The 18,185-nt window shown below is 38.1% G+C and overlaps 1 protein-coding gene across 10 annotated transcripts in view; it reads right to left on the bottom strand.

The window, feature by feature from the left end:
* Positions 1 to 1,377: 1,377 nt before the first annotated feature.
* Positions 1,378 to 18,185, bottom strand: part of CCDC138 (coiled-coil domain containing 138) — a 90,407-nt gene continuing 73,599 nt past the window's right edge. For 4 of the 10 annotated variants that reach the window (XM_081144848.1, XM_081144846.1, XM_081144845.1 and 1 more), the window contains 2 exons: positions 5,156 to 5,294; positions 1,380 to 3,475 (listed from right to left, as the gene is read on the bottom strand). In XM_081144848.1, coding sequence (XP_081000974.1) covers positions 3,310 to 3,475; positions 5,156 to 5,294 — 305 coding nt within the window. In that variant the 3' untranslated portion in view covers positions 1,380 to 3,309. Of the gene's footprint in view, positions 3,476 to 5,155; positions 5,295 to 18,185 lie in introns of all 10 variants that reach the window. The other 6 variants (XM_081144850.1, XM_081144851.1, XM_081144849.1 and 3 more) reach the window with 3 other exon arrangements.

Here is an 18,185-nt window from a genome sequence, read left to right as displayed (position 1 = left end):
TGAGGTGGGAGAATCCTTTCTCCTTTCCCCAAGCCAAACAGTTTAGTTACTAATTGGGGCTCTACACAATGCCTTCAAGAAAGTAGAGGGTCCCACAGTCACTGCTGGGTACTGCCCAGGGCCCCTCTGCTGGACCCAAACTCCTCAGAGTGGCCTTTCCAGTAGTCAGAGTGCAGAGCGAACTTCTCAGCCTCAGGCTACTAACAGGAGGAGAGCTCCTTCACTGGGAAGGTGCTGTCCTGGTCTCCCAGGCAGACAGAATTCCCCTGGTTCTCTCAGCCCAATGCTATGGGGGCTCTTCTTTCAGTTTATGCTACTCTGGGTTTGGGTTCTCTGCCTGGGGTTGAGAACCCTCACTCCCAAGGGGAGGGAGCTTTGCAGCCCACATCACTCGGCCTCTCAGCCAAGCACCTGTTCCGGAGGGGCTCCCCCTTTCCATGACTCTCCTCCTCTTACCAGTCACTACATTGTTTCTTCAGTGCTCCCTATAGTATGTCCAAACCACTACACTTCTCTTGACTTTTCAAACTGACTGCGCAGTATTTTAGCTGTAAATCCAGTCCCTGGCCGGGATCAGGGGCACGCAGCCTCCAGTTACTCACTCTGCACCCATCTTCTCTTTCTTCTTATTTTCATTTATGTTTTAGGTTCTTTGCTTCCAGGCTGTGCTGACACATCCAATGATGGTGTGGTTTCAGGTCTCAGGGACAAGATCAGGTACAGGGGAAGCAACAGCCCCATGAAGATGGACAGGATGGCCTGGCAATATTGCCATTTTATTCTTTATACCTATGTTCCTCTCTTTTTTTCTTCCTTTTAAAGAGACCCTTTAAAATTTCTTATAATACTTGTTGGTGGTAACAAGCTCCTTTAGCTCTAATCAACTAAGCTACCCAGCTGGGGAAGTTCACTATTCTTTAAGACTTTAGAATCTATTTTATTTTACTTTCTTTGTCAATTTTTTGGTATTGGGTTCATGCTAAGTCCAGAAAATAAATTAGAATGCTTTTTCAACATTCTGGGACAGTCTAAATAGCTTTAAATATTTCCTTCTTGAAATGTTAAACAGTTCATCTGTAAAACACCTGGATTTGATGCCATTTTTCAAAAGAATTCTTACATAATTTTATAAAAGGCTTTAATAATTTTCTATTGGGGATTTATTGAAATACTTTTGATAATGTCTTTTCTAGAAAATAGTCCATTTCATCCAGATTTTCAAATTTATCAACACAAGACAATACAAAATTTATAATTTTAAAACCTTTTATTTATCCTAAATATTTTTGTTTTTCACATGGTCCTGGCTTTCTATCTTTCGCTATGTCTTTGTAAATACTTTGTTTTTCTTTTTAAATACATATATATATGTATATATATATATCTTTATTGATTTCAGAGAGAGGAAGGGAGAGGGAGAGAGAGAGATAGAAACATCAATGATGAGAGAGTCATTGATCAGCTGCCTCCTGCACGGCCCCTACTGGGATGGAGACTGCAACCCAGGCATGTGCCTTGACTGGGGAATCAAACTGCAATCTCCTGGATCCTAGGTCGATGCTCAACCACTGAGTCATGCCCAGCGGGCTTTATTTTGTTTTTCTTCTTCAACGTTTTGAGAATACTTATCTTGCTTTTAATTTTAGTAGTAATTACTCTGACATTTTCCAAAAGCATTCTTTTATCCTTCATTTTTCTAATTGGCAAAGTTAATACTGAAATGGAACACACTGACTGTATTTGTGATGAAAATGTAGAAAACTTTTACTTACTAGCTTCTCTGTCTCACCTCAATCTCAGGGTCCCATTTAATCCTGTTTTTAACATCACTTAAGATAGTCTTAACAAAGTTCTTACTAATAAATGACTGCTTTTCCCATTACTTATTCTTTTAAAGAATTCAACATTCCACTCCATTAAAAACAGATTTACAACAATTATTTAAGTGTATTCATGTTTAAGTGGTTTCAGTGTTCACTAGTCTTTTGGAATGAGTTTGATGTAATAAATTCAATTTTCCTTCATCTCTAAATTGGTTCGAATAATCTAAGTAGTTACTTTTCTCAAGAATAGTAAGTGGTATAATTTCTAAACACTTGCATATCTGAACATTTCTTTCCACTGTCTTCACTTATGAAAGACATCTTCACTAGGTATAAATTCTTAAACATTTCCCTCTCCAAAAGTGGAGGGGATACTTATCAACTTCTGGCATTGTATGAGGCGAGCTTCGTTTTCTTCTCTTGCAGGTAACTGATTTTTGTTTGGTTTTGCCTTTATCCTTAAAATTTCATACTTACCATTAAATTATAATTGTAATGTATCTAAGTTATAAGATGTGTCTAATTACAGACTCCATTTCTCACTGATTTTTCTGGAACATGATGAGCTCTCTCAATCTGTACATGCAGATCCTTCTTTAGCCCCTGCCTCCCCCAAATCATTATTCAACTGTCCCTTTGAATAATGTTTCTGCTTTACTTGTCTTGGTCTCTTCTTCAGAAACATCAAATACCCCATGCTGAAGTGCCAGCCTCTGCTCTGCCACCTGGCATCTGCACTCTTACTGGGCCATCTCTAGATACTGCGTGTTCTGAAAGAGCTGGTCTTTTGCTCTGTTAACTGACTCTATTTTCTGAAATACCCATAATGGATTTTTTTGTTTCTGGCTACTCCACTCATCTTTGGCTACATCAGGAGATATTTCTGAGTGTTGGGATTATGACATTTTAATTTTTCAGTGTAAAATTTTTTTTTGTACAAATACACTTTGGTAATAATTAAATTATTTTGGAAAATAAAATTTTTTTCTCTAAAGTACTCCATGGACAGCACAATAAAAAAAAATCAGTATCTGTGAATCTAAGAGATATAGAAAAGTTATAATATGAAGATTGTAGTTAAAAATTATGTACTTTTTCCAAAAGGGGAGATTTCTAATATATTAAGAAAACAGAATGACAACATGATCTAGCCCTGTTCCCACATAAACATCAGTTTTATTCCAAATAATCACATAATTTTAAGAATTTTTCTAAAGCAGTTTTACAAAAAATAACCCCAGCATCATTAATTCTGGAAATTCTATTTTGCACATCAGTACTACCTTAGTTGAATTATAATATTCCAACAATTCCAGAGCTTCTATAGATTTCATTCTTAAAGTTAAAATTTTTTCTATTTTATTTTTCATGATAAATGATGCTACTAGAAACTTTACTTGGTAGACTTTTAGTTACTTTGATGATTTTTGCAACCTTACAAATAAGCAACACATATATAAAATATATAAAATAATAATAAGCCAGTCTAATGGCTTGCATTGGAGGCCAAGGAGTTGCATTTCGTTAACCCTAAATTGAACAGAGTTGAATTGAGGTTAATGCAGAGGAAGGCGTGCTCTGGGTGTGTTGTCCTTTGTATTTCCTGAAGCATCAGGTGAATTGTAAAAAGTTCAAAGAACTTCTTATTACTCCTGTAAGAGAATGAGCCCATTAATTTAATTACACACACTTAAAGAGTTCATCTGTAATGACACTGGGATAACATGTGTGAATGTGAAAAAATGGCACCAGTTTTTAAAAACAGTGAAGAAAACAGGTAACTAAGCATTAACATGCCAAGACAAAGAAAGTGGGTTATAAGGCCTACAGTGAAAGAGAGTTGAAGGAAAAAGGAAATGTTTCATAATCCTGAAAACTGCACCAGCCACTAACACACACTTGAGAACTGCTTTCTGCCTAATCGCTGGAAAAGGTCAAATTCTTGATTGCCTTCTTTCAAGTATCCTTTACTTCTCAAAGTAGCAAAAAATAGGTTTACCTTTGCCTTTGCTCCAAAATATCTTTCCAACCATCCTCTTTCTAATAACCAGTTAGTAATTTCCTGATCAATCAGAATTATATCTGATTATATATTTCTTATTTCCTGTCTACATATACTTATATCTTGAGAGAAATTATGAAATAACTGTATATAACCATCCACTTGATACAAAAGAATTTACATCTTTGTGATTTTAAAGATTTACTTTAAGACTGCTTGAGTATCAACTGTTCCCAACCCAAGGATATACTTGCACTTTGGAACTACTTAAAAAATCCCATGAATTAACACTTAAGAAATAATTATACCTAAGTAACATAATTGCAGCTTCATGGTACCACAGGTAATAGCCTTATTGAGAATTTACCAATTGTAAATCAAGACAATCATGTTACAGTTGGTCTTCAAGAAAAGGAAGACAATGATTTGGTAAGTTTAATTGACACCAGATGAAAACCAGTAATTTGGTGAGTTGAGTATGAGCTTATAATTTGATAACTAATAATTTACAATGGTGTGGTACGGTGTGCTAGGCACTAAATAGGACATATGAGCCCACTATCACACATCTGCAAACAATTTCAAGATGCATTATATTTACTATTCAGCCATAATGAGCCCTGGTAAAACACCTAAATTCACCTCCATGGAAATCATGGCTGAGGGGAAAGGGAGGGTGCAGAGAAGCTGAACCCAAACTATAATGTAACTGTCATAAAAATTGGACTATACCAAGGTTCTCAGAAAATATACCTTAAAATCTATGCCCTTTATTCTTTAATTTTTAAAATGATTATACCAATATTTGCATAAGAGCAAATATAAAAAGAAAGCCCCCAATTCTTATTGTAAAATTTAAATAAGTAGCAGTAGCAAGCCCATATAGTTTCCTACAATAAGCATTATTTAAAATCTTTCCTGCTTGCTTCTTTCTCATTGCCTAAACTAACTTTAGTGCATCAATAAGAATCTGAGAAATACACTTTTGCCACCTTTTCTGTTTCCACTGTGGCAGTACAGAATACCAATGTGCAATAATTTGTTCTGACACTACCACCCAGTTGCTAAAAACTGCTTAGTTTTACATCCTCTGTTTGTGATATTTAAAGTTCATTTAGCAGAAACAACAAGACAGTCTAAGATTAGAACGATGATTGTACTGTATCACTAAGTATGTGGTCCTAGACAAGCATTAATATGCATTTTCTACATGTTTACTGAAAATTTTGATTTAATAATCAAAGTTGAACTAGTATAGGATTCAGAAAGGTCTAAATGATCACAAAAATATATCTTTCAATAAAAATTATTAGAAATAAAAAATTCTTACTTGATTTTAGAGAGTTTCTGTAGAATAATACTGAGCTTTTCTAGTATTTGCAGATCAAGCTTAGGGGTTCGAAGCAGCACAGAGCAAGTCCGAAAAAACAAAGTGTTGCTACAGGCTTCCAGGAAGGGCTGCAAGGATTCTGCAAAACAGATCACCAGTGCTTATGTTAGGGAGTAGCCAAAAAAAGGAATTAAAAATCCAAAATAAAGCCAGAATTGTATGCGATATTTATAACTACTGATTTGATTTTAATTTCATATGTAAACTTTGAGGCAAAAATATCATCTGAAAAATTAAAATATCCCTGGATCTAACTGAACAATGCAAACGAAAAGTAAGATTACTTTCCCTAATATCAAACTTCTATTATGCAGAATTTAGCAGAAATCCCGTTTGAAAGGAAGGGGGTAGGAAGAGTCATTTCTTCAGTAAGTTCATAACAGTAGGCTGAATTTAAATAATTAGCAATAAGAAATTTTGTTGGAGTAGTAAAAGGTTTTTAAAACCCTAAATTTAATAATTTCATTTGAGTGTTAATAACAATTTACTTAATCACTGGATGCAGAATAACTTTTTAAGCATACAAGCCAAAGGGGGAAAGGAGTCATAAAAGAAAGACAAAAAAATTTCACAATAAAAATTTTAAATGTCTGTGCAAAAAAAAACTGGTAAATTAAAAGGCAAAAGCTCTAAAAAATAAAGCAAAGCAAAAGGGAAATGCCAAACTGCTGGGGGGGGAGGGTGTCTTTTTGTAATATATTTGTCAAAAGATTGATATAAAAAAAAGATGGGCCTAATAGTTTTAGTAATGAAAAAAAAAAAGCTCAAGCAAGCAATTCACAACAGAATAAATACAGTAAAAATACTGAGCCTTAGTAGGATCAAACAATAGGAAGTGACAAAATTATATCAAAAGCCTTAAGAGTGTATATGCAGCCTCTGATTCAGCAATTCTGCTCTTAGAATGTGTCGGACAGAGATGTATGCCACAGTTTATGAACAAGGGCCACTGTCAAGTTTGTAATAGTGAACTGAAAGCTCTGCTAAGGCTGTTATGAGTTGAACAAAATAATGTATGAAAATGTCTTTTAAGGTATAAATCATTATTATCGCCAATTAGGGAAGATTGAACAGAAACAAAAGTATTAAATCATGGCCTTTAAAATAAATTCCTCTGTAAAAAGCCTCTGTAGCCCTGGCCGGCGTGGCCAGTGTGGCTCAGTGGCTGGCGTGTCAGCCTGTGCACTGGAGGGTCTCGGGTTGGCTTCCCTACCTGGGTTGCAGGTCCAATCCCCGCCCTGGTCCCTGCGGGTTCGGGAGACAGCCAATTGATGTCTCTCTCTCACATGATGTTTCTCTCTCTCCCACTCTCCCTCCCTCCCTTCCACACTCTAAAATATAAAAAAGCTTGTGTAAAACTCAGAAGCTCCCACAATATATATACAGAACTTTCTTTCAAACATAAATAAGTTAATAGTTATAAAAGACATAAAAATATGAAGGCTTTGCATTCTTCATTCTGTTTGAATCCACAAACAGGCTTGAAAGAGTATATGACTGTATACTGAGAGTGCGCTAAGTAAAATAAACTACAATGGGTCCTCAAATAATGTAGTTTTTTTCATCCCATGTCTTTTTTTATGTTAATGAGATGCAATAGGAATTTAACTCTTGTTTGCATCAATTAGCTCTGATAAAACTGGTCTCCTTATACATTGTTTCACTTAAAGTCGCAGAATCACCCAGCTGGGCGTGGCTCAGCGGCTGAGCGTCCACCTGGGATCCAGGCAATCGGGGTTCGATTCCCGGTCAGGGCACATGCCCCAGGTTGCGGGCTAGCCAATCAATGACTGTCTCATCATTGATGTTTCTATCTCTCTCTCTCCCTCTCCTTTCCTCTCTCTGAAATCAATAAAGATATATTAATAAATAAATAAATAAAGTCACAGAACCTATTGGCAATGACATTGAGAACTTACCGTAGTGAATAATAGAATCAACAAAATGCAAAAAAAAATAAAGTCAGAGGAACATTTTCATAAAAGAAAATGAAAGGTGGTAGGTGTATGCTAGCACTGGAGCACTAGAGACAATGATTGTGTATTTTGCATGTAACCATGTGGTAGGAGAAAAAACTACCTTTTCCACAGTAGTCTACCCCAAGTACAGTCTAAACTTAGTTTTCAGCAAGTCATATGTATGTGTGACTGTGTGTGCACATGTGCATGTGTATCTCAATCTGTTACAAAGAATCTGCTTAAAGAATGAAAATTTAATTATATAAATGTCTAACCACTATGCTGTACATCTGAAACTAACATAACATTAAATGTCAACTGTAATTTTAAAAATTTTTAATTAAAAAATCTTTTAAAAGAATGAAAATTTAGGTTACAACTACAGCACACATTATCTACAAATAGCATTAAAAATAAAATTATTGCCGTAGCTGGTTTGGATCAGTCAGTCCTCGGATTGGAGGGTCTCTGGTTCGATTCTGGTTAAGGGAACATACCTCAGTTGCAGGCTTGATCCCTGGCCCCGGTCAGGGTGAGTGTGGGAGGCAACCAACCGATGTGTCTCTCACATTAATGTTTCTCTTTCCCTCTGTCTCTCTCTCTCAAAAGCAATGGAAAAACTATCCTCTGGTGAGGATTAACAATAAAAAAATGCAATGTTTGAAATTTCGAGCAGCTTCATTAGAGAATTGTACGCAGTTTTCTTATTTTATATCCTGAGATATGATTCATGTCAACTCTAAATAAGAAGGTTAAATACCATATGGCTAACAGAATTGAAATCAAAGGGTAAAGAATGTTACAAGAAAGACCACCGAGAATTCTTAACATACAGTAAACCCTCAATTTTGCAGACCTCGATATAACAGACTTCGGATTTAACAGACAACATTTCTGGTCCATATGTCATGTGTGAAAATTAACACCATGGTAACTTTAAATGCTTTTAACCACCCAGCTGGTGTGGCTCAGTTGGTTGGGTGTCTTTCCATGCACCAAGAGGTCAGCAGTTTAATTCCCAGTCAGGGCACATACCCAAGTTGTAGGCTCAATCCCCAGTGGGGGGCATGCAGGAAACAGCAGATCAATCTCATCAATGTTTCTATCTCTCCCTCTACCTCCCTTTCTCTAGCTCTAAAAAGTCAATAAAAACATATTTAAAAAATAAATAAAATGCTTTTAACCAAGATTTGCTTATAATTAACAGGTTTTTTTGTTATTAACTCACTATTATTTTTAACAAATTTTGGCCAATAGGCTATATGTTGAAAAAAAACACTCTAGTAATTTTGCTGATATAAATGAACATATCTACAACTATAGCCTACATATTTAAATCCAAGAGTCACCACTCATAAACGATGTTCAGCAAATGATTAGCTTGTGATCACACCTCATCAAGTGGGGCAACTGGTTCTATTGTCATGTGGGCTTTCTGCAGCAGTTTTAATGTGTGCAGGCCAATGTTCCCACATGTGCTAAGCCCCGCCCCCGCCCTGTGCATTTGTTTACTTGTGGTGACTGGTGAATGCAGGCATTTACTAGACATATTCAGTATAAATTTAAAATTACTGTAATACATATAGAAAACTTTTCTGTGAAATAAACTTTTCATACATACTTAATTTTAATTACACAGATGCATCTGCATAAGTAAAAACAGGTAAACTAACAATTTGTCAATTTTTTAACACCCATTCAGGAAACCTACTTTATTAAAAAATAGACTTTCAGCTTTAATGGACACTCCCTCATTTGAATTAGTCCGTTATATCGAGGTTTTACTGTATCCATAATTTACAATGTTGATATTTTCAATTTAAAAGTTTAAACACCAAAAAAGAAAGTTATGATGGTTGTTTATTACCAAAGTTTGAAAAAGAGTGTATCTTCCTTCATTTTACAATACTTTGTATGTAAATCAGGTCTTGGCATGAACAAAACACACACATTTCAGGGTTATTACCAAAAAAAAACAGAAACAAAAAAAACCCACCCAAGTCAACACTGTCAAATGAAAGTGAAGCTATTTTGTGACCTCTGTCATGGAAAGAGCCAAGACTATCCAAAGACTTCAGTATACCAGCATATTTAAACAGTGAAGTTTGTGAAGCTCTTTTAGAAGTAAAAGGGATTCATTGGCTTGATTTCCAATCTCTCTTTTAAACCTGTGAGACAGACATACAATAGGGGAGAAAGGAAATTCTGGAATTCTTATATGCATTAAGTTAGGTTTAACTACAAACATTGTGATTTTAACATTTTTTTCAATACTACAATGTTCCAATTAATTATATTTTTGAAAGCTTAGAAGAATCTTAATTTGAATAAGCATGGCTAGTACAAGAGGGAAACAAAAACCAAAGGCCCAAGAGACCAGGCAGCAACTCTTCCAAAATTCATGTAACACTGAATAAACTACTTAACATGTCTTCACTGATTTCTACATTAAAATACAGAGGTAAAAATGCTTGAGAGAATTTCCCTCTCGGAAAAGCTAGGCTTATGGATCAAAAATTGTAAAACAGCTCTTTCTTTCCCCGGAGCGCACACACCCATGCCTTTTCTTTCCCCCTCTTTTCCCCCACAAGCGTGCATCTCCTGAACTCTAATGGGCCCTACGAGACTCGCAACCAGGTGAGCAGTTGGGAGCAGGAGTTCCTCCTGGGCTAACCCCCGAACCCGACCCCAAAGCCCCTTTCCTCTGACTCCAGTGGGCTGGCAGTAGCTCTGCCTTGGCCCACTTCTTTCCCTAACGTTTCTAGGGAGCCAAAGCAGCCCCGCCTAGTCTCTCTCCCATTGCTGCTTCTGTCCTAAGCCCTTCCTTGTTTCACTGGCCCCAGCTTTAATAAACGTGTACACACACACACACACACACACACACACACACACACACACAACACATAAAATTTTCGAGTGGAAGAGAGTAAAGTGTGGCAGGGTCCTGGCCACCATAACAACCCTTCTTCCACAAGATGCACTGGAGAAGTTGACAAAATCTTGGGAATTCTCGCTTATACACCCCAAACCCAAAAAGGGGCAAACTCGCCCGCTATTGTTACCTTTTCACAGTTCTGACTGGGAAACAGAGAGAGAGGTTGGCAGGAAGAAATGTGATGCTCCAGAGCACGCACTGCAATGGGAGCCTGTCCAAAGCCAAAAAGAATTTCTCCATGGAAACAGAACACTCACACCTCCCACTTTCCCAGTTAGGTGAAATGAACCTAAATTAGACATTTTAGCAAAATCCCAGAAGTGAGAACACAGCCCTAAGAGTCTCACAAAGAAAGCATGTCATCAGTACACCTACCAGCTACAGGACAAAACGTATATATTAAGGAAAAAGGCTTTCAAATTGTAGCTCTAAAGGGAGAAAAAAACTGGACTTGGATACGGTGGTAAGAAGAGAGCGTAGAAGCCCCTCACCCTCTATGAGGACATACAGAAAGTCTGGACAAGTAGGCCCAAAAGCAAGAACAAGACTAATTAGAAACAGCATGGCCAGCTGCTGCACATACCGCAGCAAATGACCATTCAGTCAATAAGAAAGGAAGGGAACAAGCACAAGACAGAGCCAAATGTAAAAGGAAACACAACTCAAAGAAAAGGACGAGGTTTTCCGTAGGAGTTCTGAGGTCTACCTTATTATTAACCTAATAAGATTATGGCTAGTCGATAAATAAGAAAATATGATAAACATCAGGATTTGAAAAAGATGGAGAGGGAGACAGGATGGGAGGGAGGGAGAGGGAGAGAAAGAGAGAGAGAATATCAAAACACCACCATTAAAAAACTAATTAATTTAAAACATCAAGAAGCTAAATAATGTAGCTGAAAATTAGATTACTATCATAAAAATCAGAGATGATGCAAACACAAATGAGGAAAAGAATGACTAGAACAAAGCCAAGATATGGAAGACCATCAAAAAAGATCCAAAATGAGGATAACTGGTATTCCTGAGACAGGCCAGTGAGCCAGGACAAGTGGAATAGGGAAACTGAGGCATACAGCTGAACAAACTGGCAGAGCAATTTACAGCAGACACAGGCCACCTCCCTAGAAATAACATTGACGCCTTACTTGTATTTCAGTTCCAGACCCAGAAAAGCAGCAAAACCAGGTGGACAACACCAGGACCAGCTGTGATGACTGATGACCCCCTGCCCTGGCACTGACCAATCAGTGAAGACCACACCCTGAAAGAGTACACCTAGAGAACTAATTAATATTTTGCTGAAACCCTCCCCTGAGACTTCCACTAAGTTTCCTGACTGCAAGAGAGAAATAAAAGCCTCAAGATAAAGGACCCAGTGTGTGCTCTCCCTCGAAGGAGAGCAACCCCCCTACCATTTCCTTTCCCCTTTTCTTCCCCCACGGGCAGGCATCTCCTAAACTCTAAGGGACCCCATGAGACTTACAACCTAGGGAACAATGGGCAGTGGCAGCTTGTCGAAGGCTAGTCCCCTGAAACTATTCCCAAGGCCCCTTTTTCTCTGACTTCCCAGAGAGCTAGGGCAGCCCAGCCTAGGCTTTCCTGTTGCTTCTTCTATAGTAAGCCCTTTTTTGTTTTACCTCCTCAACTTTAATAAATATTCCCTCATAGTCACCTGGACTCATGTTGTGAAATTTTTCCTGCACAAAGTCAAGAATCCACACACTACTGGCTGGCCCTAGGCAGACCTGCTCAGGGCCAGGTCCCCTTTCTGGTAACATTCCTAACAAAGTTAACAGAAGACAATTATATATTAATATGAAATGCTAAATGAACAAAGAAGTGAATCTGCAGATTGAAAGAGAACAATAGTGTTTCAGAAAAATTTGCTTTAGAACATTCAACAGCAAGATACATTCTGAACTTTGAAGATAAAATAGTAAGTAGCCACCCGAGCAAAAATAAATTACCTCTAATGGGAAAATGATACTGTCCTCAGACTTCTCCAAAACAGCAGTGAATGCATAAAGCAATGAAAGACCTAAAACCACTTTATTCAGGCAAAATTTTGTTAAGTATGAAAGCCATGGGCCAGCATTTTCAAACATGAGAAGACTCAGCACCCAACAGGGCTTCCTAAATTGGGGCTAGGGATGGGGCGGGGATGCATATGGGAGAGAAAGCAATTAAGAGATTATTCAAACTTGAGAACAAAGAAATGTAAAAGTTAAAATAAAAGGACTAGTGGAGCACTGACCCAATTAGTCACACAAGTGACACACCCCAAGGGCGATCTCGTCAGGCACCAGACCCTGATGGGGCAAAGTCTGCATCATGAGGTCAGCCCCGGGACAGCAGCTCATACACTGGGGTTGGGGTCAATCCTCACAGGTAGCCAGGCCGAGTCAACACTACTGAATAAGCCAGTAGCAATCCAGACTCAACAACAGGAGGACTCACATAACCACGCGAGGGACATTCCTAGAGCACCTAGCTCAGGTGATCTGGAAGACACCGCCAATGAGCCTCACAGGGCACCTACTAGATAAGACCACCGCACCAAGACTGGGAGACACAGCAGATGACCTAATACAGAGAAACATACACAGAGGCAGCCAAAATGAGGAAACAAAGAAATATGTGCAAATGAAAGAACAGGAGAAATCCCCAGGAAAAAAAGAACTGAATGGAGGTGAGCAAACAACCAACCAGACAAGGAGTTCAAAACAGTGGTTGTGAGAATGCTCAAGGAACAGGGGGAAAAGAATGAACTCAGTGGGAACTTAAAGACACAGTAAGCATAAAAAAGAACACACCAAAAAAACAAAAAATAACCAGTCAGAAACGAAGAACACAATCACAGAAAAGAAGAATACACTAAGGGGCATCAACAGCAGGTTAGATGAAGCTGAAGTTAGGAGACAAAAGCAGTCAACTTAACTAAAACTAGAATAATTAGTTAAGGAATACATAAAACGATAATATGTAAAAAGGGACATCCAATATATAACATATGAAAATGTAAGGCTTTGGAATGTGTTCAAATTTAAGTTGCTATTGTGGACAGAAAGGAGCCACATACTAAACCTGACAAGCTCAGGGGAGGCCTGTAACCACATAGGATGGTCTGAAATTTAAAAATTCCTAACCAAAAGCAGTTCATGGTGGGTAGTCATGTCCTAGGGCAGTATTTTCCCCTAACAAAGGTCAATCTTCAATCTTCACCTTGACTGAGTCTGTCTGCTGTCTTTTTGCATCTAGGACAACATTCCTGATATAACATGCTAACATGCCTTTGGAACAACAAAGTAATCACCACCCTCTTCACCACACAGCTCCAGAGCAGAGACCACAAATCCCCTCACTGTCATTGTCATCATGTTAATTGTTGAATGCTAACTATACTCACCTATGTAAAAGAAGTGTGTGTCTATCATTTTACTTTTTATCTAACCCCAGAGGTTTCCCCCCATGCTGCTTTACTTTCTCCCACCTCCCTAATCTAACAACAATGGATTTCATGTAACCCATCTATGCCTTCTCTTTTGATTGTATATATAAAATAAGGTGCAAAACTGCCATTTTCTGGAGCATTTTCTCAATCTGTTGAGATTTTTGCTCTCTGGCAGTTGTCATCAGTTTGGCTCAAATAAACTCACAAAAATTCTCTACCCGTTTGAATAGTTCTTACATTGACATTTACTTGGTGTAGGCAGCAGGATTCCGAAGAAGCCCACCCAGGACCACCTTGCAGACCCAAACTTGAGCTAGGTACCAGCAGATGCCCACTGTCCCCCACTGGATCCACATTTTGCATTGGGTGGATTTTGGCCAGTTTCACTTAGAATTTTGAACCTCCCTGTTTTAAGGTAAGAGGCCCTGATTTTACTTGAGCTGCTTTTTTTTTTAATCCATGTGGTAGAACTAAAGGTTAAGGGTTGAGAAAACCCAGGCTAAGGCAGAACTGAAGGAAAAATGGGTGGCTGGTTTTTAACTTTGGCTTTTCAACTGGTGTTGATCTCTGAGAGTCTGAACAAAAAGCTTTTGCTTTATAAATGAGAGCCCGAACTAGTTCAGCTCCAAAATTAAGGGGTACTTCCTCCCTCCAGCCCAAATCTTTGGTATTCTTAGGTGACTAAGAATCTTTGTGCAGGTGTCAAAGGGGCATCTCCCACAATGTGCAGGAGCCCTATAGGGAATTCCAACTAAACTGTAATTAAACAATTGTCTTGTCCAGGGGCGCACATATAAAGGTTGGTCACCTAGCACTCAAGTCCTCATGGCTGTATGAGATAGCTGGGAAGAGAAACTGAGGCACATAAGAGGGTTAATGTGACTCAGGAGGTAAGAGCCCCATGGAGCTTAACCCATAAGCAGCACACTTCAACCCACTACACAATATCCCTACAAATTTGTTCAGACTCTAGAGATCCCAAAATAAAACTAAAATTAACATGAAACATCCTGCCTCCAAAGCCAGTGACTCCCAGTCCTCAACCTCCATTAATACTCCTGGAGATGTGAGAAGCCTTTAATTACAAGTACTTTACAGAAAAGGGAAGATTTAACTAGAAATGATATCAACTTAAAACGGCCAAAGTGCAGTTTTCTTTGGGCACCTAAGTTAATCTTTTTGTATGCGAAATTAGAAAATGGCAGCTCTTAAATTAAACTGAATGAACAGGAAGCGCATCTTGATTTAGAAACCAGAAGATTCTCTGAACTAAAGAAGGCTTCTGAAGTTAATAAATTCCAACTCCTCATTCTTTCCCCTTCTACAGCTCCGCTATATTTACCACTCTGTGAGCTTCCTTGTCTGGACTCGCCCTCCCCCTCCCTCTTCCTTCCCCTACTATCTCTTCTGCATCTCCCCCACTACCACTCCCTACTGACCTAAGGGAAAACGAGAATAGGAATTCAGACAAGGATAATCCAGAAATTCCAGCAGCTCCCTTCAGAGAAAGCTGGCCTCAGGAAGAGGAACCAGCAATTGTTCCCTGATTTTCTCCAGGACCCTGATGGGTTCACAAAGGAATTTAACTGTTAGAACATATGATCCTAGTTATGCTGAGCTATTCCAATTAATACATCTACTGGTTTTGAGAGTAAGGCAACGGAAAGGCTGGGTACAGTTTGCTGGCATACTCCTATAGAGGATTTTTAATTTTTTTATTATTATTTTTTTTAAATATATCTTTATTGATTTCAGAGAGAGGAAAGGAGAGGGAGAGAGAGAGAAAGAAACATCAATGATGAGAGAGTCACTGATCGGCGGCCTCCCGCACACCCCGGACTGGGGATCGAGCCCGCAACCTGGGCATGTGCCCTGACCAGGAATCAAACCCTGATCGCCTGGATCCTAGGTTGACGCTCAACCGCTAAGCCACGCCCGGCCGGGCTAGAGGATTTTTTAAAACAGAGAGAACAGACTGGGGAAAATGCAGGGAATTAACTCACTGGCTCTACCAAGCCATACCTGATATCTTTCCTCAGAAAATGGACTTGACCACGATCCAGCAATGTAAAAGAAAGCCTGACGAACCAGTGCTTGATTTCTTTAAACATTTTGAAAAAAACTTTCAAACAATACTCAAGTCTGTCTCCAGGCAGTTTTAAGAATCATCAAAATGATCCCTTACTAAATTTGGCATTTTTGGAAGGACTAGATGAAGAGCTTGTAACTTTGATCAAACAACATTAATTAAAATGGCAGACCACACATACTGATGAACTGGCTATTCTGGCTGATCAACAATCTAAAACTATTCAAAGGTGAAAAAGAGAGAAAGCTGCCAAAATTATGGACTTACAGCTCCAACAATTAAGAATCAAGTCAGATCTACTCAAAGGTCTCTTAGACAAGTGGAGAGAGGAGTCTGTTTTTACTATAAAAATGCCAGGTCACCATAAGATTGATTATAGGAAACTAAAATTGCATTTATAAGGAGGGAAAAAAAAAAGCAGCAAACATAGGGCTGCTTCGAGGACTATGCGAAGGCATTTCCCCTTCTCCTTAACAGCACTAATAGTTTAGGAGAAATTAAAATTACCATAAAGGGAAATTACTAAGGCCCTTGAAATACTGTGCTACGTTACCTGTTCTTAACCACACCTAACCAAGTTGGAGAAAAGTTTCTGTGCAAAAATGGTAGGGATATCTAATCAACCAATGTCTGTTTGTAAATCAGAACCTGACCCCTTCCCTTCCAACTAGGGAATGTTACAGGGCTATATATATATATATATATATACATGTGTGTGTGTATACATATAGATTTTTTTTTCTTGCTAATCAAATCTGCCTCAATTCCTGAAACCAATGATGCCCACATATCCTTTTTCAAGAAGGGTGAAATGTATTTAGAATTAAATAAATCAGATACTGAGCCAATTGGGAAAATAATGATTTTAAAGAAAGCTCCCTCCATAAGAGGAACTGAACATTTGTTACAGGATGTTCCAATGCAACTTCAGGCCTTTTTTGGTCACCGATATCCTTTATGCGTGAGCTGGAATTGAGCCCATTATACAAAATTACTTCTAAAAAAGGGCTTATAATTCCACATATGAGCCCCTGTAATTCTCCTACCCTTCCAGTAAAGAACTCCAATGGAAAAGAAAGGAGATTTGTACAAAATTTCATAGCTTTAAATAAAAGTCAGTTCCAAAAATCCTATAACCTAGTCCAAATCCACATAACCTATTATCAGCTATTCCTGTGAACTGACAATCTTTTTCAGCAACAGATTTATGTAGTGCCTTTTTCAGCAATCCAGTATAAAAAGACAGTCAATACCTCTTTGCTTTCACCTGGGAAGATTCCAAGTTTACTTGGACAGTAATGCCCCAGAGATACATGTAGAGTCTCACCTATTGTCTTAGATACTAAAAGCTGATTTAAATTATGTTAAAGTTCCTAGAGATTCCACTCTAATCCAATATGTGGATTATTTAGTTTTATGCTCTAGAAAATTACTAGACTCCTACAAAATGACACAATTTACCTATTACAATAGCTAGCTATAAAGGGACATGGATATCAAAGGACAAGCTCTGATTCTCTTTACCACAGGTAAAATACTTTGGTTATCTAATATCTAAAGATGGGCTACTGATTAACCCTGAAAGACTCAGAGGAATAATACCTTTTCGTCTTCTAAAAACAAACAAGAACAAAAACCAGCTTAGAGGGTTCCTGGGTTTGACTGGATATATTGTCAAAACTGGATTCCAAATTTTTATTAATGGCCCAGCCCTTATATGTCTTATTAAAATCAAATTGACCTGATCCAATTCAGTAGAACCCAGAAGGGAAACAAGCTATAAAATCTCTAAAGAATAATCTAAAGCTCCCACTCTGGGACATTTTAATTATAAACTAACTTTTTATACATAAAAATGAAGGAAATACTTTTAGAAGTTTTAACTCAAAAATATAGATTGTAGACCTACAGACTATTATAGTCAGCAACTAGGCTCAGTAGTCAAAGGGCTCCCTCCCTGCATGTCAGCCATTTCTGCTATAGACATGTTATGCGAACAAACAAACAAAAGATAGTTATGGCCTCTCTTTATGTTCCTCATTCTATTAAATCTCCACTGAATTCTCATCACATTTAACACTCCCTTCAGCCCACTGGTTCTTGCCTTCTGCACCTAACTTCACTTAAGCTTGATGTAACAGTCTTAAGCCAGTAACTTTGCTATTTTCTTTGCAGGATAAAGACATCCATGATTGTGTTTTACTTACTGACCACCTTCTTGTTCCTAGGAATGGTTTATAGGACACTCCTTAATAATGGTGACTTAATTGGTTTACAGATGGATCTTTAAAAGATAAGCAGGAATGTTACTGAGCTGGATATGCAATAACTTCCATGGTGAACATAACTGAAGGTTATTATTTACCTAAATATGATCCGCCCAACAAACCTAATTAATTCTTCTAACTCAGGTTTGTCAATTGGTCAAAAATCAAATAATCAATATTTACAATGATAGTAGCTATGCCTTTGGTGCAGCTCATAACTTTAGAATGTTGTGGAAGCAGTGAGGCTTCTTAATTTTCTCAAGGCAG

Source organism: Miniopterus schreibersii (assembly GCF_964146895.1).
Source record: "Miniopterus schreibersii genome assembly, chromosome: 8".
NCBI classification, from domain to species: domain Eukaryota; kingdom Metazoa; phylum Chordata; class Mammalia; order Chiroptera; family Miniopteridae; genus Miniopterus; species Miniopterus schreibersii.
This window is presented reverse-complemented; position numbering and strand designations above follow the sequence as displayed.